The 27,747-nt window shown below is 44.2% G+C and overlaps 1 protein-coding gene across 1 annotated transcript; it reads left to right on the top strand.

Moving 5' to 3' along the window:
* Positions 1-305: 305 nt before the first annotated feature.
* On the top strand, positions 306-19,465 carry LOC148506853 (extracellular calcium-sensing receptor-like). Its single transcript, XM_088446010.1, has 5 exons — positions 306-560; positions 9,614-10,447; positions 16,780-17,007; positions 17,114-17,237; positions 18,463-19,465. Exons 1-5 carry the CDS (start codon positions 306-308, stop codon positions 19,380-19,382), a joined length of 2,361 nt encoding a protein of 786 aa, XP_088302136.1. The 3' UTR covers positions 19,383-19,465.
* Positions 19,466-27,747: the final 8,282 nt, after the last annotated feature.

Here is a 27,747-nt window from a genome sequence, read left to right as displayed (position 1 = left end):
TCTTCTGCCCTCACTTACTCTGCCCTATTTTCCCTTTATGTATATCACCTCTAGATTGTAAACTTTATCTATCTATCTATCTATCTATCTATCTATCTATCTATCTACCTAACCGTCTGTCCATCCATCCATCTATCTGTCCCTCCATCCATCTGTCCATCCATCCATCCATCTTGTATCATTATTGATTGCTAACAGTATTATACTGATATTGTATGGTATATATTTCAGAATGTCTCTTGTGTCTCCCGTCTCTCCTGAAATCTCACAGATTCAGCACTATATCCTACACCTATGTCCAAGCAATGGTTTATGCCATCAAGGAGATAAATGGCAATGAGTTTCTGCTCCCTAACATTTCCCTGGGATTCCACATTTTTGATACCTGTGCACATGTCTCTCGTGCTGTCTGGGAGACTCTTACCTGCATGACAGGAAGGGATCGTCCTACTCTGAACTACCAGTGTAATCGGAAAGTGCCCCTTACTATCATCGGTGATCCGCTGTCTCTCCTGTCTATCGCAATGGCCACTATACTGGGTGTCTACAGGTATCCCCAGGTGCATACTACATTATTGAATTACACGTCTTTCTCTATTGCTTATGGTCACACAACTAAAAAAGAACAAACCAGATAATGAATACAGGTCTGGTCATTTGTGGTATTTCACTTTCTTAGTTTAGCAGTTAACTGAAATTAGTAATTATTAATTAATATCTGTGCACACATCTTTTAGCAAAAAATGCCCATTTTCTGTGATTTGGCTAAACAATATATTTTAAGTGTGTTAATTTAATTACCATTCAATTAAGATGCCCCAAAGTGTACGCAGCACAGTGCACAGATATACGGAGAAAACAGCAACAGGGTATCAGAGCATAAATACAATATGGAAAATGCAACAGCACATGAAAGCATAAGTAGAGAAAAAATATCAATGAACACAACACAGACTGGGTGGGACAGATTATATGCGCAGGGGTTGGGCAACTTGCTGAAGCTAGCAGGGGCAGATAGAAGCAATTCTAATCAGTGCTTAGTGATTCTGAACCCAAGCTATTAGTGAGAAAACTGAGTAAGTGTCCCTGAATTGGAGAAGGAGACAATGGAGCATAGCACTGTTGACAGGGATAGTGCAAGGGAGGACCAAGAGGGCAGAGGCCCTGCCCGTAAGAGTTTACACACTCCTCCAGATACGCCAATCAGAGAATCGCTGCCCTTGACTTTCTCAGGTTACCTCAGCACTTGTGGTTAACTAAACCTGGTAACTGCCACCAGCAGAAGAATCCTGTAATGCTAAAGCATACGATGAGCTTTTGCTCTCACCTGCATATACATTTATCAATACTTAGTAAAAATAGGTAACATGAGCCATATGGGGCCTTCAAAGCTTATTTACAAAAAGTTACATGAATATAATAAAGGAATCACACAGGATTACAATTTCCATAAAAATAAAATAACAACTTGGAGTAACAAACCACTCAGACCACATTGGCTTAGGTGGTTCTGGGATGAGGCCGTCCCAATGGCAAATTGTGTAACATCTGTATCCTTCGATAGCCTCACACAGAATGAACAACAAACTAGGGTTGATTCACATATTTATGCCTAATTCTACAGGCATCCCCCTCACCCCCCTTCCAGGGGGGATTTTTACCCTTGTCAGCTCCGAGTGGATTGTCCAGCTGTCTGAAGCTTCAGGGTGCCCTGGCCACCTGAGCAGGGGTTCTTTCATTATACCTTCAGCTCTCTGTGAAGTTTGGGAACATAGGTTTAGGTGAGGGAATATACATATCTGTAGACTGAATGTCTCTCTGTATAAACAACCATTCTTTGATCTCTGACCCTAAATAGAACACAGGGCTCTTAATGACTGTTTATCAAAGGCCTGGCAAGATGTCCTGTAATTTCCACAGACATTTTCTTATATGCCATATACAATTAGACATAATTATGGCTAATGCGGGAAACAGACCTTCTTTCAATCTCTGTTACCCATCTTCAAAGGGGACTAATTCAGAGGAGTTTTGTTACTTATCCACATACAAAGGATGCTACATAAAAATTTACAATGGAAAGTTACCGTGTTTCCCCAATAATAAGACACTGTCTTATTTTTTTTTTTGGTCAAAAAAACTCTATAGGGCTTATTTTCGGGGTAGGGCTTATTTTAATTAACATTGACAGCATCATGCCCTCAGTCCTGCTTTTATCCCCATCATGCCCTCAGTCCTGCTTTACAATTCTTTACTTACCATTATTTTTTTTCCTCTTTTTTTGTTAGGGCTTATTTTCGGGGTAGGGCTTATTTTGAGCCATTTTTGAAAAGTAAGGTTAGGGCTTATTTTCGGGGTAGGTCTTATTATCGGGGAAACACGGTACATGTTTATACGAACACAATATCATGTGTAGTTATACTCATGCTGATGCGAAATCAGCTTTTTCACTACACCTTCCCCTTTAAGTTCAGCATGGGAGTAGTGACACATCATGCCGCAGTCTCCTATGCTGTATTATGACAGCTGTCATTACAATGCCAGGATGGGCTGATCTAACAGTTTATCCATCCTGGGCAAGGGATAGTCTTCTGTAGCCCACCCAGAACCTGGTGCCTTCGTCTCTCTGTTTTGTCTCCACAGGACTGAGGCTCACCGCTTCCCTTGATATAGCACCCAAGAACAGACATTGTCCCTGTCTAGTTTTCTGGGACTTATACCAGGATGGAGAGCATGTCCAGATACCATATTTTTAAAAATGTGGTCATCACTCTGTTGGGTTGCAGACTCAGGTGATGGGGGTTTCCAAAGTGCAGGCTGAGACTCAGAAACACCCTAGTATTACCTTCATGCCCTTGTCTAGCAGCTCCAGGGGGCTGGACAAGTCTCTTCCCTCAAACCATCTCAGCACAAGACATCAAGCTGCTGTTTCTGATACTCCAGAAATCCTAAATGCCCCATCAGACACATATGGGGACATAGCTTGTTGACCATAAGGTTAGACATTATGTCTTGGGGTCCAGACTCCTCTGTCCAAATTTTTAGACTAGCAATCTCTACACCATCAAGAGTAGATTCTAGAACATGACTTACCATACCAGGCCCCACATTGCCCTCGGTAACCCGTCTAATGAGCTCCACTCTGAGGGGCAAGGATGCTACCTGCAGTGTGTCAGTTGCCACAAATTTTGGTACACCCGTGGCTGCTAACAAACTCCTTTTCATTCCTCTAGGGATGGCTGCAACACAGGTAAGAGAAGGTTCTGTATTATCACATACAGTGGGACATACGGCAACATCCTTTTCACACCCAATCCTATCCTGTCCCTGTGCTATGTTGGAAACAGACCTCTCCCTGTACAAATAATCTTCCTTATAGTACAGCTTGTCATGGACGGCTGCACTGAGAAGCTGATCAGTTTGTATGCTTTCCATCTGAAGGCTAAGCTTTCCATTGAGGGTTCCAGAGGTGGGTGGAGATCTGCTGTTGTGTGTGTGAGTGAGTTTATGGCAAGATAGGGGGGTCAGTTGGGAATCTGCAAAGTCACACAGGTCTCCCTCACAAGCCTTTTGAAACTGTGTGACTACAGTTGCCACTGACGCCTACCTCAGCATCACATCACCTGAGTCCTGGCTCATAATCTGACTACCTGTCTCTGATACATTTTCCCCAGCACAAGCATTGCCACCGATACAACAGACATTCACTGAATTATTTGCTAGATCAGAGGAAAGTTCTGTACAGCATAGTGGTTTCAACAGGCCATTTCTCAGCATAGACCCATTATCATCCCCATTAGCATCTTTACCCATGCATGGACAAGCATCCAATGGTACCCGAGGAGAAGTAGTGTTAGCCGACAACATGGTAAAAGGACATTCATCTTGAACATTCAAAGACTTCCAAAAGACCTGTCCCCAGTAAAACATTAGTAGGCAAATGCCTCACCTCCCTAATGCCTCGCCCTGCTTCCAAGTCCAGATGCTCTCCAAGCAGGGGAAAAACAGTTTTACCTTCTAACCCAGTACCCTCACTACATATGCCACTATTAGGGGTTTCTACATCATTCCAAACTATATCCGGTTCCTTGCATAAGTCCACATAATTGTGAGTGTAACATAGTTCAACAGACTTAGAGATAGCAGGCACACAGTGTAACATCAATTGTCCAAAGTCCGTCCTCTGCTCTGCTTGAAATGCTACACTCCCTAATGCACTCTCAGTGGGTGGGTGTTGTCCCTGTGTGGATTCATGTCACAAGGGGGTCAGGGGGCAGAGATGCTGCAGCGTATCTCAGCTCTTACCCGGACTGTGCTTTCTGAGAGCATGTAGTGACAGCACACACACATATGGCACCATCCTCAGTAGACATATGATTAACACATACAGCCTCCCTTTGGTCACTCCTACACATAGGCATATTTTCCCCAACAGTGTTGCATGCATTGGCAGAGTTACTGGCTACAGTGGCACAAGACAATACAGTATCAGAATTAACCACATTAACCCGACCTGCTGCATTGTCCTTGGGTACCTGCAAATCAACACAAGCATTTTCATCATTACATGGCATCATTGCACCGTCTTACACATAGAAATTGGTACTTTATTGGGATCACTTGCCACCTGGGGAGGAATGAGGTTAGTGGGCAACATTGTATTAGATACATCAGGTTCTGTTGCCTAGGTAGCTCTCAAACGACCTAGGTCAGTCCCATTAACACATTTGTGGGTAAATGGGGCAACACACCCACCTCCAGGCAACCTCTGCCCATCCCCCAGTCCAGGTATACCTGGGCCATGGCTACTTCAGAGTCGATTCCCACAACACAGCGTACGGCAATTGTCTTTCCGGGAATAAAGTACTCTGGATCCACTAATGTGGGATGCACTAATGTCAAATCTTCTCTGGTGTCACGTAGCCCCACAGTTACCTGCTTTCCTATGACCATGGCCTGAAGATTCTCACTGGCGCCCTCCTGGGACCCTCATGCATACAAAACGGCATGCAAAGGTTTCGCTGGTGAGGCCCCTGCAGGAGAGGGTGTCATCTTCTTCTTTACCAGACAACTAGCACGGAGGTGCCCAGCATCATCACATAAAAAACACTGGCAGCCCGTGGCCCAAACCGGTTTCCCCTCCACCCGCTTTACTGGTGCTGAAACAGGAGTCACAGCTGCAGTGGAAGGCAATGGGACAGCTCCTCCTGGTCACTTCTCTTTCCAGGCGGGTTGCCTGATGATTCCCCAGCTTATCTTTGCTGTGGTGGTCTGGGTAGTAGCGTACTTTTGTCATCTTGGGTTTGCGATCCAGGACTCACTCCTTGACTTGTGCTGGGCACATGGAGATGAATTGCTCCTGCAGAATGAGGTCCTTTAATGCCTTAAAGTCTGTCACCTGCACTCCATCCAGCCATTGCTGCAGAAAGGTTGATAGCTTTGCGGACAGTCCTGAATAAGTATCAGAGGCACTGTGTGTTAGACCTCTGAACTTCTGCCTGTAAGCTTCCAGGGTAAAGTTAAATCATGCCAACAACACCTTTTTGATTTCAGCATAATTCCCAACCATCTCCCGTGAAAGGTCGGTGAATGCATCCAGCACTCGCCCTCTTAGGCCAGATCCGTGTCGAATTGAAATTGATGGCAAGTCTTTTCAAAAGTTCTGAAAAAGGTGTCCACTACACCATTCTATTCCATTACCGGAAATTGAACTCGATGTGGCCAATGGGTATTCACGTCACTGGCCACAGGCTGGTGGGCGTTTAGCTAACTCCAACTGGAGCCTGCGATCAGCCTCCTTTTCCTCTTGGTCCAGAGCCGTTTTATGCTCCACAGCCTCCAGGTCCATGGCAGCTTATGCTCTGCAGCCTCCAGGTCCATGGCAGCTTTATGCTCTGCAGCCTCCAGGTCCATGGCAGCTTTACACTCTGCAGCCTCCAGGTCCATGGCAGCTCTGCTTTCAGCAGCATTTCTTGCCATGGCAGCCACTTCCAGTTCCATAGCTGACTTACGCTCTGCAGCCTCTCTGGCCTCCTTAGCATTGAACTGCTCCATAAGTTGCAGTACCATAGCTGGGTTGGGCTCTTTCACATACTTAAGGGCCGACTGCAGATATAAATCCAAGGCAGAGGTCCCACTGGAGTTATTAGAGGAGTCCGATCTATGATGAGTGGGCCCCGTAATGTCCAGTGCCATCTGTTCCTCAGCAACAGACATGGGATCCTTCTGATCCCCACCAGGTCCCTGCTGTGGGTCTGATCATCTGTTGCCTGGTTTGGTGCTCACTGGGCAGACCCTTCTGTCTGCACCACACCTCAAGCTCTTCCTTCTTGAGGTCTTTGTATTTTACAGCCTTTGTTAGCTAAAATAAAAATAAGAGAACAGGGGTGGGGAATCAGAAATTGATTTCACAGTGTGACCTTTTATGAATATAAGCTTTGAGTTCTGACATCTGGTGAAATTGGGTTCCTCTCTCAGAGTACACTGTCCTTAACTTCAGTTTTTATAAAAAAAACAATTATTATCCCACCACTGCCACCAATTGTCATTGTCCTGCATAGCTGACCCTCCAGATACGCCAATCTGAGAATCGCTGCCCGTGACTTTTATAGGTTACCCCTGCACGGGTGGATAACTAAACCTGGTAACTGCCACCAGCAGAAGAAAACTGTAATGCTAAAGCATAAGGTGAGCTTCTGCTCTCACCTGCATACACAATTATCAATACTTAGTAAAAATAGGTGACATGAGCCATATGAGGCCTTGGGTCATAAAAACACAGATCCAGAACTAGAATTAATGTTTCATTCAAGAATATCTTCAAAGCTTATTTACAAAAAGTTACAAAGAATATAATAATGTTAAAGAGAATCACACAGGACTACAATTTCCTGAAAAATAAAAAATAAAATAACAAATTGGAGAAACAAACTACTCAGGCCACGTTGACTTAGGTGGTTCTGGGATGAGGCCGTCCCCATGGCAAAGTCTGGAACATCTGCATCCTTTGATAGCCTCACAGAGAATGAATGACAAACTAGGGTTGATTCACATATTTATGCCAACTTCTACAGGCATACCCCTCACCCACCTCCCTGGGGTGATTTTAACCCTTGTCAGCTCTGAGTGGATTGTCCAGCTGTCTGAAGCTTCAGGGTTTCCCGGCCTCCTGAGCAGGGGTTCTTTCATTATACTTTCATCTCTCTGTTAAGTTTGGGAACATAGACTTAAGACAATAAACGTGCCCACTGATTAGATGAGGGAATATACACATCTGTAGACTAAATGTCTCTCTGTATAAACAACCATTCTTTGATCTCTGTCCCTAAACAGAACATAGCTCTTACTGACTGTTTATCAAGGGCCTGGCCAGATGTCCTGTAATTTCCATAGACATTTTTCTTATACTATATGCCATATACAATTGGACATAATTATGGCTAATGCAGGAAACAGACCTTCTTACAACCTCTGTTGCCCAATGGACTAATTCAGAGGAGTTTTGTCACCTATCAACATACAAAGGATGCTACATACCAATTTACAAGGGAAAGTTACATGTTTATACCAACACAATATCATGTGGAGTTATGCCCATGCTGATGCGAAATCAGCTTTTCCACTACAAACTTGTTATGCCTTTTTACAATTACCCATTATATCTGTCAATCTGTCTTTCATATGCACCTACAAAAAGAGGCTTAGTCCACTTTTGTGACATTGCTCATTCTAAAAATGTATTGGAGCAAATAGCTGTCCAATTCAGAACATACCTCTAGGAACTAAATTTTCCAAACAGTCCTTTAAGGCAAAGCTGTATCCAGGGAAGAGAACATGACATGGGCCAGTGCTGTTTTACCCATGTAAGGGCTCAATAATGTCAACCAAATGTCTACATTCAATGTATTGAGCGGCTCTTTAAACCAGTGCTGCACCCACTGACTGGACTATCACTGTATGATTGGGGCACTTATCTTTAGCGGATCCTGTCTTACCATTGCCAAGAGAAAAAGAGTTTTGAATTGCAGAACAAAGTTATTGAAAAGTTTTTAGGCATAAAATGAAAGTAACTTATGAAACAAGTATATTCTAATCTATTTTTGTGACTGTAAATCATATTTCCTACTCTTCAAGAATGCCTGGGGAACTCATGAAATTTGGAGAGTTCATCTGGATAGCTGCTAGTGTAGACCAGCCCCAGGATCCCACCCGATTTACTATTTACCACAAATCACATAATTAATAGAGATGTTCGGTTCCACGACGAATCGAGTCCCAGCTTGGATCACTTTTAGAGTTCGGAGTAGAACTGAGTCCCGGCTCGGGTCTACTGTAAGTTCGGAACTTGGACTGGTTTTAGATTGCATGTAAACAGGTCTAAATTACATGATGTTAGCTATTTTTATCAATTTTAATGCAATCCAAAGCCAAATCTGAACCAAAATGCTTGAGGTTGGTATTGCCATAGCCAAAACCATATAATTTGAGGGTGATTTTCCCAAAACCAAAACACAGGGGTCCAGGCACATCTCTAATAATTAATGGCCCATGTACCCTATGCACAAATGATGGCACGAATCATGTCATCATGTCATCCCCTACAGTTGCCCCTTGTACCTCCTCCTCCAGCATCTCCTTTAGGGAAGTCCAAAAAGTAGGCAAATATGCCATAAAAATATTTAAAAATATATTTTTAGTTTAATCAATCATGGGACCATTTGTAAATTGTTTTGCCATAAAAATAAAGCTATCGTTCAATACCACAAATATTCTCATCTTAGCTATGTCTATTTATTAAGGACTCATTATAGGCAATTAGTTTGAACGGGCATAATAGACATTATGAAATGTATTTTGTGTATATTCTTTTGAACTCTAGATTAAAGCAATAGCCACTGCTAGTTTTGTAATATAATTTGACTGCTTGCTGTACAGCCAATATATTATAAGGTCCTTGCTTTGCTGATATAAATTTACAATTAATGTTTGCAGTTTTGCTTTACCACGCTTCCACATTTTCTTAGATCTCATTTTTTCCTCATGTATCTCTGGGCCAGTATTCTGCTTGGTTTGCACAATTTCCATTACATTCTATACTGACTTCTCATAAAAAATTATCATAAGGATTATTTTGCATTTCTGGGTCTGGCAAAGAGTTGAACGAAAATCAGGTATATGTAGTTTCCCAAAAAATGCATCTATGCAATCTAGTTGTATGCATCTCACTTTGTGTCCAACCCCCTACACTGTATGTGTGCTTCATTCACTGCTAGTAATTATCCTGCACTTAGTCACACCCTATACTTAAATTTGTTGATACACCTTTGCTGACCTTTGCCTTTGTGGGAATGCTCCATACAGTCCAGTTCCACCTCTTCAGTCATGGGGGAAGCGATTGAGATTCATATAACTCAGCATTGCCCTATCTTACATCCACTAAGTTTTAAGACTCACTCTGCAAACAAGGCAAATCGGTGAATATTCAACTCATCCACCCCTCTGTGTTCCTTTTTGTGCCAAATTTCCCTTTATCTGAGCATTTCCTTTTGTTTCACTTACTATACCCTACATTTCTTTCTTCTATTCAAACTAGTGTTTGCCTATTTCATTGTAGGTCAGTTATGCCGCCTCTGTAGCCTCGCTGAGTAATCGCCTCTTATACCCATCATTCTTCCGCACTGCTCCTAGTGACGATAAACAGTCTCGGGCCTTAGCTAAGCTGGTCTTCACCATGGGCTGGAAATGGGTTGGATTGCTTTCACTCAACAATGATTATGGCATCCTGGGCTCCCAGATCCTCAAAGAAGAACTCCAGAACATCGGGGTGTGCATTGCTTACCATGAGACTTTTGGTCAAGGGACCTCTTTGAAGAAAATTCAGTCTATAGCCAACATTATTGTTCAATCATCAGCCAAGGTTGTCATAGTGTTCTCTAGGGATCCACAAATCAACCAGTTAATAGAGCTGTTCTTAGAGAGAAAGGATGTGGAACGAATATGGCTGTCCAGTAATGGGTGGTCAACCTCTCCATTGCTCTCCATCACAAGGTTTAGTCATACAATGGTTGGAACACTGGGCTTTTCATTGCACGAAGTGGAAATGCCGGGGTTTAAAGAATTTCTAATGGGTATCCATCCATCCACTTCACCCCCTCAGGACATCTTCATAAACACCTTCTGGGAGATTATTATTGGCTGCAGCTGGACGAATGCGAGTGCTGACCGAGGGAACAAAATGGTGTGGTGCACAGGAGAGGAGAAGTTGGAAGGATTCATTACCAAAAAATATGACAATAATCACTTGGATCTCAGGGTTCAGTATTTAATATATAATGCGGTGTATGCTGTGGCTAATGCCCTCCATAACCTAATATTCTCTTGTGCATTCCACCAGGAGGTCACCATACCTGGAAAATGCGTGGACCTCACCAACATCAAGCCATGGCAGGTAATACATTTCCTTTCCAATCCACCTATCAGGAGCGATGTCAGTAATGGATGAGAATCATGTCCCTGTTAGATAATGCTTACATGTAACTAGATACAGTAGCTTTGTTCCTTACAAACTTCTAAAGGAGTATTTCACCAAAATGAATGCAATTCTATTGCATTTTCTAATTTCTCAATATGTTTTGGCTCTGCAAGATTTCTAAGTAGATGTTGGTTTGGGTAATAGTCCGGGTGGTGCCAGCTGATATGGAAATACATTTGGGAACTGTGAAAAAAACAAAAACAAATCTACAGGTGAAGTTAGGTTTATTGACTGACCGTGGATATCTTGAACAGCTATTTTTGTAATAATTTGTTAAGCTAGACTCTTTCTATTACCTTATATTTGTAATCCACCAGAAATTGTCCTCAGCGCTCTACATAGGGGAGAATTTAGAGCACACTTAACAATATTAAACAATATTGAACAATGCATAGACAACAACCAGCCAATAATACATAATTATACAATACAAAATTATATAATGACCAGTCAACAGCAAATTGGCAGTTTGCAGATCCAGCTATTGACAAGGCAGCCACCATCAGGGATACGGTAGGTAGCACCCTTGTGAGGTAGGCTGGGTGCATACTGCATATTTCATTTGTATGTGTGACTCCAGCCCACCCCCACCTATACCTCCTGTGTTCTCCTCCTCCCCCAGGCAGACTTACTGCATTGCATACATGGTGTGCCAGGATTTGTACAGAAACATACTAATTGAGTGCTATGGGCCAAGGCTCCACGTTAAATTTCGGCAGGGCATGGGTCATAGTAGAGATGAAGGGGGATTGGGTCAGTTGACTGGCTGTTTCATTTGTATTTGGCAATATATGATAAGCAATGAAGCTCATCACATTGCTGGTCCTGATAGTATGGTCATAAACAGGGCCAGCTCTAGGGGTGTTTAACCAGTGCGGTCACACAGGGGCGCCACCCATAGAGGGCGCACCCCTCCCCAGGATCCAGATTTCAGCAGGACAGTACTATCCCATTGTTCCACCCGTGGGTCAAAGTGGACCGTGGGTGGTCAAATCGGGCGGTTGGGGACCCCCACAGCCACAGCTGTGCAGAGGTGCCGGACCCCGGAGTCTGAATGGATGTTGCGCGCATGCACGCGACATCCATTCAGTGATGGGAGAGGGCTGGGGGAAGCCCAGCTAGTGAGGCTCCCCCCCAGCCTGACATTGTTTGGAGGCGTGCCGTGCGGGCACGCCTCCAAATAACGTCACTGAGGAGGCATGACCTATGGTAATTAGACCACGCCCTCATTTTCGGCCGCATTTCAGAGAGCCGGCACAGGGTGCTCCGACCCCTGGAGCCGGCCCTGGTCATAAATCACATGCATCAGTACAGAGTCCCAATTTGAGGGTTCTGGGCCTGATTCAGAAATGGGCGCTAATGTGATCACACCGGCAAAATGATGCTAATGCGTGCCAAAGCGCACCGCTGCCTTCTCACATGCCCACCACGGCACTTATCTGCGTAAATATCTGTAACATCGGCACACATCGAGCGGCCATCTGACCTTTACAGCAGGTCTTACCGGCTGCAGCCTTGGCAGCTCTCCTGACACGCAGAGCTGTGCAGAAGATCGCATGGGCTAAGTTATTTATGCCCATGGAACGGCGTTCAGACTGTCAGACAGGCCTGCGTTTTTCCGACCACTCCCCATTACCACCCCCAAACTATTGACAGCCTGTTACTCACTTTGCGATGGGTTCCTCTGCGCATCCGTAATCGCAGTGCGACCGCTGTGCACGAGCAGTGTGGCTTATACCCATGCCTGATGGCAAGCAGTCGCTCGATTACCGCGCATATTTGCCATTGCGTCCATCTCTGAATCAGGCCCTCTGTCCTGCTGCTGGGCAACTAGGGAAGTCTGTCCATTCCCTACTGTATAGCAATAACCTGCCACCGGTATGTCTGGCAGTTGAATGGCGGTGGTAGCGCTATGCAAACCCTGGACCCCAAACATGGTTGCACTCCCTGTCCCGAGATGCTCCCCTCTAATGTTGGTAGGTATGGAATGGTCCTAACCCTAAACAGTGAGGCCTGAATGGGATCAGGAGCTGCTAATGAGTGCTGTCTTAGTACTTTCTGCATTTTGTTCTGGTTCCTCCGGATAACTTTGCTCCAGTTTAAAAACACATTAATATATGAAGCAATATGGGACTCTCATTGTTTAGCGTTTATGAACCATCTTGTTAGCGGAACATGTGGCAAACGCTTATCTTGAATTGATATTTTATATAAAAATAACATGTAGTAATTTACTGGATGTTAGCAGTGTACTGAAGGATTTGCTGCATAACCCTTTCCTTTCAACCGGAATCGGTATGTAACGCCACCGGATGTGTTCCTCGGCAGACGTAATACCGTCACCGGAAGCCCAAACAGTGGAGATCCCGACTGGGGCTGGTAAATACCCTAATTCTCCCCCCTTCCCCCCCTAACCCTCCCTTAGTGGTGAATACCCTAATCAGCCCCTTGGTGGTGCCTAACCCTAAATTGGGGGGACTAACCCTAACCCCCCCTTCCCGCACCCTAAAGCTAACCCTCCCAGGGGGGTGCCTAACCCTGACCTTCCCCTTTTGGTGCATAACCCTAATCCCCCCTTCCCGCACTCTAAACCGAAACCCCCCAGGGGGGTGCCTAACCCTAACCTCCCCTGGTGGTGCCTAACCCTAACCTCCCCCCAGTGGTGCCTAACCCCTCCTTCTCGCACCCTAGACTGAACCCTCCTGGGGGGTTGCTTAACCCTGACCTCCCCCCAGTGGTGCCTAACCCTAACCCACCCTTCCTATACCCTAGCCTAAACCAACACGGGGGGGGCCTAACCCTAAGTCTCCCCGGGGGTGCCTAAAATGAACCCTCCCCCTTGCGGCTACCAGCTAACAGTCCCCACTTACCTTCGTTTGGGATGCCGGCTTTTGGGATTTCTGCATCTGGCTAAAGATTGGCATCGGGATTTAGACACCTATCTTTAGTACCAGGTCAGACTTCCGTCAGGATTCCGACGGGTGGCATTCCAGGCGGCGGTAAGTTAACCACATCCCCTTTCAACCTGCTCTTACTTATTAATTGTTTGAGCATCTTCCATTTTAGTTTTGTTTTGTTTAGTAGCATTGGAATATGTACTTGTCATCTCAATGAAGTGATTAATTTTCTTAGAAAAACAGTAGGGAGTGGGGGAGGTGATCAGCGGCATGTTGGGGTCCAGGTAAGAGCCTACCAGGTTTGTTCCTATGATGGAGTCACCTGAGATGAGATTCTCTCCTTGCATCCTGGGACAATTAGCCTTGGATATGGGCAAACCATTCTTTACGATAGTATTACATGTAGGGGGAATCAGTCGGGAAGCCGACAGACGTAATCCCAACCGCCGGCTTCCTGCCTGCTTATTCCCAGCAAGGCACTAATGACAGGCATCGATATCCCTAGACCTGTTTTTAGACCTACGCCGGGAGCCCGACACCCGGCATACGGAACAAAGGTAAGCCGGGTGCCGGGTGCGGACAGCCGCGGGGGGCAGGGTTAGGTTTAGGGTTCCCGAGGGGTGGGGGACTTAGTGTTAGGCACCTCAGGTTTAGGCTAGGGGAAGGGAGGGTTAGAGTTAGGCACCCCCCTGGAGGTTAGGGTTAGGCTAGGAGGAGGGAAGGTTAGGCACCCCCGAGGGGGGAGGTTAGGGTTAGGCACCCCTCGGGGCACTTAGGTTTAGGTGGCGGGGAAGAGGGGGTTAGGTTTAGGCACTTGGGGGGGAGGTTAGGGTTAGGCACCCCATAGGGAGGGTTAAGGTTAGGGGGGGAATTAGATTAGTTTATACTTACCTTAGGACGATCGGGATTTCCTCCGCTGTCGGGCAGCCGCTGTCGGGATTTGAACCATGCAGCCGGCGGTAAATCATACCGATTCCCATGTAGGACAGCCTAGACACCCAACATCTAGGCGTATATTTACTAAAGTGCAAATTTTTATAAGTGTAGATGTTGCCCATTGCAACCAATCAGATTCCACGTATCATTTATCTAGCACTTTCTAGAAGATAATAGCTAGAATCCACTTCTAAAATCCTGCACTTTAGTAAATATTCCCAACTATGCAAATGTAACATGAGGAGGACACAGAGAGATTTCTGTGGCTTTGCTGGTTGGAGAAGCTCTCTCTTAGCTGCTTCTTCTGGTTTCAACAAATATAGTTTTATGTTGCTGGAAGAATTAAACTACATATTAAAAAAAGCAGGTGTTCTATAGGAAATGTTATACAAATTAAGCAATTAAATCAAGAAGTGAGAATCGTAAACTGAAATATATTAGGGACATTGGCCCTGATTCAGAGCCGGACGCAAGTCGCTGCTCGTTCGCTCCGAGCGATGTTTGCCCAACTGCGCATGCATACGGATCGTTATACGCATGCGCGAACAACTCAGTGCGGCCGAAATTCATGTGCTCGCAAAATAGCGAATGCCTGATAATTTGAGTGACAGAAAGAGGCGTATGTGGGTGGTAACAGGGGAAGGTGCTTGAAAACGGGGGGTGGAGATCCGATCGCAGGCGTGCTTAAAGGTCAAAACGGGCGTTTTATGGGTGTGCATATTTAAAACAGCAGCGTCATTGACCACGTCACTGGGTTATTTTAGAGCCAGAACAGCTCGCAAAATTGTGGTAGCAAACACCAGCCCCAAGAATAGCGAGCAGTTCATACCCTGGTTGATGTACTCGATTAATCTAATAAATAGCGGACATGACGTAGGATGCGAGCGGCCAGGGGGCGTATTTTTTCAAAAAACGAACGCAAGTTTTGTTCGCTCGTTCAGACATACAGGCGTGAACAGACCTCAAACAGCGAACGGTTCATTTGAATAGCCACCCCTTGTTTTAGAACGAACGACCGCAAATAGCGAGTGGCTCTGAATGAGGGCCATTGCTAAATAGATTAGTTTTGTATTTGGTTGAGATTAATAAATGCATTTGTAGCGGGTAAAATCAATTTTTCTTTGATTTTGTTTGATTGGTATGGTGGGGCATAAAGGCGTCATAGTCAGCAGATACAGTATATGTGGTGCAGGATGTGGTTGGGGAGCACTGTCTGGGGCAGGAGAGTGTCTCAACCCAAGGGGGGGCTAGTGAGTGGTAGTGGCACTAGCGCTAACACTGGCTTCCGCACGTGTCTGGTGCTTACCTATCAGTGCAGCTGGCGTATGTGTGCATTTGTTGTCACCTTTCCCTCTTCAGCCCCTTTTACCATTTATTTGAAATAATTTGTGACACAATTTTCACCAAATACAAGTCTTAAGGGGTTATTAGGAAAATTGTAAGACATTATTGCAAATTAAAAAAAAATCCTCAACTTATAGTCAGAAAACCAATGCATTTTTTATTATGGCTATTATAAATTCCTCAGGCAAAACCTCTGCAAATCAGCAGCTATGAAAACCCCAAAAACTTCAACAAAGAACCCAATTTGTGTTTTACCACTTATGACCAGCAGATGGCCATGTAGAGACAAAATTACATTTAAAATCGGGGTGGCGAGAATTGCATCATCATGCCACACCCACTGATTCTCAATGGCGTGACTTGCCTTACTGCATATGAGTTATCAAAGGCTTTCGCCGTTGCGCAATTCATATTACGTCACCATGAGTGGGCCATCATTTTGTAGATAGAGTAATTGTGCCTTAATGAGCAGCCATACTGTATCTCCTGTCATAGAGGTTTGCTGAAAATTGCAGTAGAGTTGGCATGTATGATTTAGATGCAATATTCTCACTGAACTACAGTAACCAACCAGCATTAAGCTTTTATCCGTCTAGTTCAAATAATGACAATTAAAAGCAAGTGTCTGATTTCCTAAGTAATTATTTTGCACTTTAATGCAAAATTAACAAAAGGAGCCATATTGGCGATGATCTACAAAGAGCCATATGTTGTTACCTCATATAACTGCGTAACTATTAGGTGAGTCAAGGTGAGATTGCAACTATTTTTTGTTTAGAGGGTTGGGGGACAGAGGAAAGTTGCCAAGTTCTGTCTTAAAACATGTTTGATGATGGCTGGATAGATCATGGAGGATTACCATATACTGTACCTCTAGATTATGTTTTTTTATTCATCTCTTTGCGTGCCTAAATCACTATAACAAGGTTTAGTTTGGCCAAAGAAAGACTTTATACTGTATCTCTGTATTGTCTTATGGACTCGGGTGAATTCCCCCTATGCTTTTCTCCATATCTTAGTGGTGGGACGTGAGAAAGATGACAATATACAACTTATTCATTGTTCTTGTAGATCTTTCACCATCTGAAGAGTGTCTACTTCAAAAATCGGATGGGAGAAGAAATGTTCTTCGATTCCAATGGAAACCCACCCACCAACTATGATCTTCTGAACTGGCAGTGGAACTCAGATGGCACCATTGCGTTTGTGAAGGTCGGACACTACAAAATACTTGAGCACCAAGAGAATGAGTTGAACATCAATATTACTGCCATCAAGTGGATCACTGGAGTCCAAGAGGTATGATGTCCATCAGATGCAGAGAAATATAAAACATGGAGGACAATTTAGCCTCTGACATGGTAGATGATGACTGATAAATGATAGATCTGATTTCCATCTCCAGATCCCTATCTCCGTGTGTAGTAACAGCTGCTCGCCTGGATTTCGGAAGGCTTCTCTGAAGGGACAACCCATTTGTTGTTTTGGCTGCATTCCATGTTCAGAGGGGGAAATTTCCAACCAAATAGGTATATCTACTGATTTTTCATGTTTACCCCATTTTCTAATGGGTCACTTTTTTGTGCTCCCACCTCACCTCCCACTGATCTAGAGCTTGACGAACCCAACTTCTACCTCATTCATATCTTCTATCAAAACAAAAAAGATGCAAAATAAGAACATTCTGCAACTTGTGCAAGTAAATAAAAAGTAGTTTGTGGCTGATCCTAAGGTGCGACCCATCCTCTGTGTAACTCCTAGATATAGGGGTATATTTTGTGGGTTTAACTTCAAAACATAAAATTACACTTATAATAAGTGCAAAATGTACTGTTCTTGGCACTATTAGTTCTGCGTTAAATTACGAACGAAACCTGCTTAGAAGAAAGGAGGTGGCTTGCAGAAGCCACCACTAGCCTTAGGATATGTTGCCTTTCCTTAAATCTAGATATTTTGACTTTTTCTTCCATTTGCACCTTCCTGAATGTAACAGAAATGTTTCTTGAAAGACATAAAACAGCATTTTCCCTGTACACACACAAGAGAAAAATGTTGGCCAACACCAATGTCTGTGGCCTTATTTGTACATATAATGGTAAGAGGATCCTCTTTATTCCTTGATTCTAGTATCCACAAAGGTCTCCATGTGAGCCTTTAGATTTGTTTTTCAAGTGCGGAATATATAAAAAATTTCAGTTAGGCAACTATTACTCAGTAAGACTTCAAATAGCTGTATTTCACAGGCGTGATCATTATATTCATCATTTATTTTTAAAGTGCCACAGATTTTGCCACAGACATTCTTATAGATGTGAAATACATAAAAATCATATGACTACAATGGACATGTTAGTGGGTATATGAATAGGTATAAGCATACTAACCTTTATAATAAATAGCACATGAGCAAGCAATTACAGCTACAGTAGTAGAAATACAAGTATGAATTATATGCATGTGAGTGAACAAACAGCAGAAGATCCTGCAGAAGATATGGCATCAGGGCCGTACAAGCAGAAGATACGGTACATCATAAGGTATGATATTAGGGCTGTACAAGGTAGGCAGGACAAGACACATAAGATAGAATGGACACTGCCTGTGACAGTTTACAATTGAGATGAATGTTGGCTCTGCTATTTTTAAGGTTGAACCTGGTGAAATATAAGGACATCTTCTGAGAAGTATTTTTACAGTAGGCTATCTGTAGCTTGAATAAAATGAACTCTGAGCAATATCTATTTTGTCTTCCAGATTCCAGCAACTGTGTTCTATGTAGCCCCGACACATGGCCCAATGAAAATAAAACAAAGTGCATCCCTAAGGCCATAGAGTTCCTGTCCTACTGGGAACCCCTTGGAATAACCTTGACTTCTACCTCTATCTTCTGCTTCTTTACCACTACAAGTATCTTGTGTGTCTTTGTAAAGTACAAAGACACAGCCATTGTCAAAGCCAATAATAGTGATCTCACCTATTTACTCCTTGCCTCACTAGGTTTAAGTTTCCTCTGCTCTCTACTTTTCATTGGAGAACCTCAAAAATTCACCTGTCTCTTCCGTCAAGGAGCTTTTGGCGTTATATTTGTTCTTTGCGTTTCGTGCATCTTTGCTAAAACTCTTATGGTTGTCATAGCTTTCCGGGCAACTAAACCAGGAAGCAACATGAGAAAATGGCTGGGACCAAAGGTTCCTGCTTTGAATGTCTCCATCTGCACCTTCATCCAGCTTTTTATTTCTGTCTACTGGATTCTGTCCTGTCCTCCGTTCCCAGAGAAGAACAACAAGATAATGCCTGGTGTCATCATCTATCAATGCAATGAATGCTCAGCCACCCTGCTCTGGTGGATGCTGGGATACATGGCCTTTCTAGCCTGTGTCAGTTTCCTTGTTGCGTTCCTGGCCAGGAACTTGCCAGACAGCTTCAACGAAGCCAAGTGGATCACCTTCTCCATGTTGATCTTCTTGAGTGTCTGGATCTCCTTCATCCCCGCTTATCTCAGCACTCGGGGCAAGTTCATGGTGGCCGTCGAGGTGTTTGGAATTATTTCTTCTAGTGCTGGGATCCTAAGTTCTTTTTTCTTTCCTAAGTGCTATATTATATTATTTAGAGCTGATCTCAACACTCGTGAGAACCTCCTGGGCAAAGGGAACACCCAGAAGTCTAATACCTAGGTAATGCATACTCTTTAAAAACAAACATAAATTGCATTGGAGATAGAGTGTAGGAGCTCCATATACATAATTAGTGGAAATGGTCATGGCAAATAAATTAATGAGTATGAGTTAATTCATATGTCAGTGGTTATATATTTTTTTGCACTGTGCCTTTGAAATCATGAAATATTAAATTGTACCTGTTCATGTAGATGTGTAATATGATTATGAAGTGTGACAGGGTCAGCATAGTTCCACATGAAGTGAATGTGGAATGTCCAGATCTCCCAGGTTTGGCAGAGCAAAGGCATTAGGAATGTGAAATGTCCAGTTCAGGTGTTGCCTCAATCAGAGTCTGGAAAGGCAGCTGATTACAGACACCTGTGTGAGGCTGATTTAAGAGCTGCAGAGACAGTGAGGAAACTGATACTGATGGTGAGGTAGTCGCCCAGGTTATAGGCCCAGGGGTGACTAGTGTTAGGGGTCCTGGACCTGCGTGTCCACTGAAGAAATATATTGCTGCTTGGAAGACTTTGTGTAACATCTTGCCTGTGAAAACTGCCATATCCTGTATACCTGCTTGTGGTGAGAAATAAATCTGCTGATGGATTTTACCCGGTCTATATGATTCTTGTCACAGAAGGTTCATCTGCCTAGACATAGGACAAGCATCCATTTTATAGACTAAAAAGTAATGTACATGACAATGCAACTGAACAACATTACTAAGAACTACAGTAGGGACAAGACTGAAGAATGAGGCATTTTACTAGTTCTTAGTAAACTAGTAGATTGTGGTCCCACAAATTTTGGTTCTTTCTAGGTGGACATTTTGTAGCAAAAATCCAAACCTGGAACAGAAGGTCAAAAGGTCATTTAGAAAAGTGGAAAAATTCACAATTAGCGCTGCTTTGTGATGTCATAAACCTACTTTAGAGCAAATACACAAAGGAGGGCAGATTTACTAAGTGTTGACTTATCAAAGCCAATAATCAATGCTAAATCAAGCCTGTTTAGCATTCATTATCATTGAAAATCCATCAGTCAAAGCCATCAATCGCCTGCGGTTTTGATAATCCGATGTTTAGTAAATTATGCCCCCTACAGTAGATGTAGTGGAAAGCAATTGAAGATGCAAGCCCAGACAGTAGTATTATATAACTATGCTACACTTAGGAACTGATGAATGAAAGGTTTGTTCCTATAGGAGCAGCAGCAGGCGGGACCTTGAAGTGGTATTTTCACCATTCCAACCCGCTTTTTGGCAGATCGGCCAATGCTGCAAATGTAGCTGTAGAGTGATTTTCCAGTAGCTGTTGTGATAACTGGAACACAGTTGTGCCCCCAGGAATGAGTTCGGTGGAGAATTAGGCACATTTCAGCAAATAAAAAGTAGAAGATAATTGACCTTGAGGAACCATATTGTACACCAAAGGTGTATATTGCACAACAATAGACTAAATTGTTTCTCATTGAAATGTCCCTGATATCAAAACACGTCCAGTACAACATTAAGGTAATAATAATAATAATAATAATAATAATAACAATAACATCGGGGATCCGAGTCCACCTGAGCTGAGGCTTGGGTGTCCCCACCAGCTCGGATCCCCACTGCGAGGCCGAACGTCATCGTCCTGACGTCGGATCCTCTCAAGAGTGCTGAACTCTCACGAGGGGCGAGAGTTCGCCTCTAGGTAAGGCGCCGAGTCCCACGACTCAGCGCCAATCACTACACGCTCCGCAAGCTGCGCAATGCTCTGCTTATATATTACTGCTGGCTGTGTACAGGGACTGGCTGTGCTGGCAAAGGGACAGTATAGACGGCACTGACTGCACGCTGATGTATGCTGCGCTATACTGATTAAAATGTCGAGACTCACAAGTGGCTGTATGTAAAAAACAACAAAAAAAGGTAAATGTTTAAAAAGAAAAAAAAAAAAATGTTTTGGTGCTGTACCCCACTGTGTATACAAACACTGTGACTGTGGGCCTTAACCCTCTGTTTATAAAATACAAGCACTGTGACTCCATGGGCCTTAGCCCTCTGTGTATACAAGCACCATGACTTTGTGGGCCTTAACCCTCTGTGTATACAAGCACCATGACTGCTTGGGCCTTAGCCCTCTGTGTATACAAGCACCATGACTTTGTGGGCCTTAGCCCTCTATGTATACAAGCACCATGACTTTGTGGGCCTTAGCCCTCTGTGTATACAAGCTCTGTGACTTCTTGGGCATAAGACCTCTGTGTATACAAGCTCCATGACTGCTTGGGCCTTAGCCCTCTGTGTATACAAGCTCTGTGACTTCTTGGGCATAAGACCTCTGTGTATACAAGCTCCATGACTGCTTGGGCCTTAGCCCACTGTATACAAGCACTGTGACTTCTTGGGCATAAGCCCTCTGTGTATACAAGCACTGTCGCTTAGTAACCAGTCAGCTCAATGCAACCTTTGGCCAATAATGGTGAAAACAATATTATAAGCTTTGAGGTGGTCCAAATTGACTGTAAATGAATGGAAAATAATGTTATTGAGGTTAATAATACTCTAGGAACAAAAAAAAGCCCAAATTATGTGATTTAACCTTTTTTGTCAATTTCTGGAAAAATCCAAATCCTAAGCCAGTCGCAGCAGGTTTGGCAAATCCAAATCCAAGTCCAAAGCCGGACGACGAATCAGAGCCAAATCCAACAAAAATGGTCAGATGCACATCCCTAATAATAATAATAATAATAATAATAATAATGTGTTTTATTATACTGTTTGTCAAAGCTCTGATTGGAAATATATGATTAATAATGTTTTTTTTATATAATGTGGTCTCCTAGATATTTTGAATACTTAGGGATACATTTACTAAAGTGAGAGTTTTTAGAAGTGGAGATGTTGCCCATAGCAACCAATCAGATTCTACTTAACATTTAACTAGCACCTTCTCTAAGATAATAGCTAGAATCTGATTGGTTGCTATGGACAACATCTGCACTTCTAAAAACTCTCACTTTAGTAAATATACCCCCTAGACTTTTATTTATTGTTGATGGCAATAGGGCTCAAAAAGTATCACTCCTTATTGCTTAATATTGTCACAAAAAAATATTTGTTTTGTTCCTGTATATTCAAAAAGCTTTGGCGGGACGGCAGCTCTGCTAGGAGCCTGTCACAGCAAGGACAATGGCAGTAAAGTGATACAGATGCGCCCAGTTACATTGTGGCTGATCGCGCCACAAACGTGCGCACGCATCATGCCATGCGATTCCCTGCGCCTGCGTACCATACGGCATGCTATGGCACCACTGTGATCGCGCCATGCATTTCTATGGAGGCGCGGTCGCGTATGCAGTGCATGTATCTGATCTCAGGTGCGCGTCTCGTGCTATGCGTGGCACAATCAGCTGCGCCAATGGCAAGGTTGTAGCCAGGCATATCTGTAGCTATTGCTATTATTATCATTAACTTTTATTTGTAAGCATCACAAAATGTACGTGGATCATGATGAGTAAACATACAAAACATTTCACATTAACAGGGCATTTTAATACAATACACAGTGGAGTGCCATAGCATAAGTACCAAACCACAGGCTGCGTAGGACAGATAACTGGGGCATGGATTGTACATCTTGCTGAAGCTAGGAGTCATGGAGTCATAGTGGGAATCAATTCAGTACTCAGGGGACCCACCTGGAACCAGCCAATGAGTGGCCACTATATGTAAAGTGGCCGCTGATTGGCTAGCGGCCCGTGAGAAATTACAGATGATTTCGGCCATCTGTTATTTCGCGTAGTGTAAGTATATGTAACACCATATACTTACACATGTTCGGCTTGGTTCGGGTAAGTCATTTTATTGCTTTGCCCAGACCCTGGATGGAGAAGAGGACAGACCGGCTGGTACAGGTAAGTATGTGTGATTGATGTATGTGCGTAATAAACTTGTACTATCTAAGGTGTGTGTGTTATGTCTTTATTTAACTATTTATTTTCCAGTGGAGGTACGGGTGCCGGCCGCCTGCAGGTAGTTCCACAAGTACCAAAGGGCAGGCATGCTGGCACCTGTAGTTCCACTGTAAAATACAATAGTTTACATCTATTTTTCACTTTATTACCCCCGTACCCATATCTAAAGGGGTGCGGGGAAGAGCCCTGGGCTTCAGACCAAGCCTGGGGTGCTCAGGAGAGGGGGGTATCCACCTCCCCTGAGATCCCCGGTGATAAAGTTAACATTATGTTCTGTATGTTTTGCTGCCATCTTGTAATATCGGCAGCCATCTTGTACCATTTTGTGCTAAATGTTATTCATGAACCTATTTCACTGTCAGCTACATGACTTGCAAGAAATGTATAGAAATGTGTAGATTAGAGACTTTCACTTACTGGCTAGTTATTTCTAAGAAGCAATCTCAAGGCTAGGACTGTGTGCACATCCCATTGCCAGGCTGTGCACAACTAAGAACAAACCTAGATGTACAATTCTTATCTTATTGCTAGGCAGAATATCTAGTAGGTGGGGGGTTGAGAGACTTTTACCAGCTGCTACCAGAGTGCTATAAAATGTATCTGAAATGAATACATTGTAGAGGATATCATAAACCACCCCTTGCTGTGTGTTTTATTTCTCTCCAACCGGTCGTAAAAACTACTGATTCCTGATACAGAGCTCTCTTTGGGCGCGGTGAGGTCCGGAGAACCAGATTTGACACCTGCTTGGCCCAGAGTTGCCTACCCTCCCGAATTTCACGGGAGTCTCCCGAATAAAGGAGGGAGCTCCCGCTACCCCGCAAGGTAGGTTGAATGCCCCGCATTCCCTCTGCCCTGGCTAAAATCCAGACTGCGCATGCGCGAGTCCGGAGGTAAAGGGGGCGGGGCCTGATCTTAAGACGCAGGGGCGTACTCACCGGGTGCAGGGAGGCTGGAGTGTGGCTGCTGCTGGCCCGGAGGTCTCCTGGGCACGCCTTCCCCTGCTCACACACTACTGCTCCCAGCATTCCCTGGCCAGCCTCTGATGACAGAGGGGGGAGGAGCCGACGCCGGAGGACGCTGAAGACAGAGGAGCTGCCTGAGACGGTGAGAGTAGAGCTCACTGCAGCCCCTGCACATGTATAACTCATGTCAGTGCCATGGGGGAGGGAGGGAGATCTATTACTGTGTGTAGTAATGTGATGTGTGTGTGTGTGTGTAGTAATGTGATGTGTGTGTGTGTGTGTAGTAATGTGATGTGTGTGTGTGTGTGTAGTAATGTGATGTGTGTGTGTGTGTGTAGTAATGTGATGTGTGTGTGTGTGTAGTAATGTGATGTGTGTGTGTGTAGTAATGTGATGTGTGTGTGTGTGTGTGTGTGTAGTAATGTGATGTGTGTGTGTGTGTAGTAATGTGATGTGTGTGTGTGACTGTGTGTGTGTGTGTGTGTGTGTGTGTGTGTGTGGGGGGGGTGAAATCTTCATGTGATGTGTGTGACTGACTGTGTGTCTGTGTGTGAGAGATTGTGTGTGTGAATCTATTCATGGGATGTGTATGAGAATGTGTGTGTGTGACTGTGTGTATGAGACTGTGTGAGACTGTGTGTATGAGACTGTGTGTGTGAGACTGTGTGTGAATCTATTCATGGGATGTGTGTGTGAGACTGTCTGTGTGTGACTGTGTGTCAGGGTTGCCTACCCTCCCGATTCGGGCGGGAGCCTTCTGATAAACGGGTGCAGCTCCCACCCCCCCGGAAAGGCAGGCAAGCCTCCCGCATGCCGCCAATCCACTGTCTCCCCCCCGTCAGTACCTGATAAACCCCCTTCAGCGGGGGGCCGCTGACGCGATTCGCGTCATTTTGGCCCCGCCCCCTGCTTCACAATGCCTGTATTTCGGCATTGTGTAGCGGGGGCCGGGCCAAAATGACTCGATCGCGTGGCCCCGCCCCTGTCACACCCGGAAACTACCTTCAGCCCGCCCAGCCATGCCCCCTTTTGCCGGCCACGCCCCCTGTTCTGCCGATCTGGCTTCTCCCTCCCGGAAGGAGCAGCCAGATAGTCGGCAAGTATGCTGTGTGTATGAATCTATTCATGGGATGTGTGTGTGCGACTGTGTGTGTGCGACTGTGTGTGTGTGTGACTGTGTGTATGAATATATTCATGGGATGTGTGTGAGACTGTGTGACTGTGTGTGAATCTATTAATAGGATGTGTGTGTGCGACTATGTGTGTGTGTGAGACTGTGTGTGTGTGTGTGACTGTGTGTGTGACTGTGTGTGTGAATCTATTCATGGGATGTGTGTGAGACTGTGTATGTGACTGTGTGTGTGAATCTATTCATGGGATGTGTGTGTGCGACTGTGTGTGTGTGTGTGTGTGTGTGTGTGTGTGTGTGTGTGTGTGTGAGACTGTGTGTATGAATCTATTCATGGGACATGTGTGTGCGACTGTGTGTGTGTGTGAAACTGTGTGTATGAATCTATTCATGGGATGTGTGTGTGCAACTATGTGTGTGTGTGTGTGTGTGTGACTGTGTGTATGAATCTATTCATGGGATGTGTGTGTGCGACTATGTGTGTGTGTGAGACTGTGTGTGTGTGACTTTGTGTGTGAATCTATTCATGGGATGTGTGTGAGACTGTGTGTGTGACTGTGTGTGAATCTATTCATGGGATGTGTGTGTGCGACTGTGTGTGTGAGATTGTGTGTGTGTGTGACTGTGTGTGAATCTATTCATGGGATGTGTGTGAGACTGTGTGTGTGACTGTGTGTGAATCTATTCATGGGATGTGTGTGTGCGACTATGTGTGTGTGTGAATCTATTTATATAAATGAATGTGTGTGTGTGGGGGCGGAATCTATTAATGTCAATATGGCAGGGTAGAGATGTATTAATGTCAGTGGGGGAGCTAGGGCATCAGCTTATAGGAATATATAGGTGGAGTTAGACACGCCCTTTGGGTGGAGCAGACCATGCCCCCACAACGGCGCGCCATGCGCGACGCATTCTACAGCCATCTGCAATCTCCCTCAAAGTCATTTTCAAAAGTAGGCAAGTATGGCTTGGCCTGACCGACTTGGGGTGAGAATGTTTTGGCCCTGGAGACCTGGTAATAGGGTCTCCTGGCTGTGGCATTACATCCTGGACATCCAGACGGGTCCGGTGTTGGTTTTAAATATAGGGGGACACCTACGCAATATTTTCCCCTTCTATATTTAAAGCCAGGACAGGCCCTGCAGCCTGGTGCTGGTACCTAAATTAAGGTGGAACCCTACTCTTTTTGTTCATCATAATTTTAGGTACCAGGACAGGCTGACCAGTCCGGGGCTGGTGATGCTTTGGAGGAGGGACCCTACGTCAATTTTTGTAAAAAATGTAACCTTTCTTTTACAGGTTTCACACAAAAGCAGCCTGCACATATCTCACTGATCTGCTTCACCATCGGCCAACTCACTTTCAGCTAAACTCACTTCCTAGTAAAATTGAGAGATGAAAAATGGGATAATCACCAGAGATTCGGCGTTGCAAATCGAAGTTAAAAAATCTAAATTCGACCAATCTCGATTCTTAGTAAATTCACCCCCCCATTGGGTGTAACTCAAAAAGAGGCCCTATGTATCCAGTGATAACGGAAAAAGATTATGCTTATTAATATAGAGGTCTATTTACTAAGCCTTGGATGGAGATAAAGTGAACATAGATAAAGTACCAACCAATCAGCTCCTAACTGCCATGTCACAGGCTGTATTTGAAAAATGAGTTAGGAGCTGGTTGGATGGTACTTTATCTCCTTCTACTTTATCTCAATCCAAGGCTTAGTAAATAGGCCCCATAGAAACCTAGGTATAAATTATTATTTTAGTTTGTCACATTTTTCTAATGAATTCGTTGTGAGTGGAAATAGACTTTACATATGTGATTAGTGATCTCAGTAATTCCTAATTACACCCTGGGAATAGGTTTATACTATGTAACAGTTTGTCAGCTGAGAGTCATGCACTTTACAGTGTGTAATGAGGATTCAATTGTAATAATCATCCACTTTACTTGGAGTTTCACCTGTGTATATAATTACACCTGATTAGGGGAGGTTTGTATTATGTAATGAAGTGTTGCACTGCCATAGAATAATCACAGACACAAACACGTTTCCCAGTCTATAGTTATATATCAGCTGCTGTTCCTGTTCACACACTGACCTTGTATTAGGATCTGCGATTAGCAGATCAACTTGGTTGCAGTTCCTAGTCTTAGTTGCTACTGGGACACTGCATTAATTCCTGTCTGTCTGTGTGCTGATCTCATGTGTTCAGTAATTACTGTCTGTCTGTGTGCAGTATCAGCTGCACACTAGTTAATTGTCTTGTGTGTGTGCACAGGCCAGGTGCACGCTAGTCTGTCATTGGGGAGGTTGCAGGGC

The sequence above is a fragment of the Taudactylus pleione genome, unplaced genomic scaffold (assembly GCF_031769625.1).
Source record: "Taudactylus pleione unplaced genomic scaffold, aTauple2 ptg000393l, whole genome shotgun sequence".
Classification (NCBI taxonomy): Eukaryota; Metazoa; Chordata; class Amphibia; order Anura; family Myobatrachidae; genus Taudactylus; species Taudactylus pleione.
This window is presented reverse-complemented; position numbering and strand designations above follow the sequence as displayed.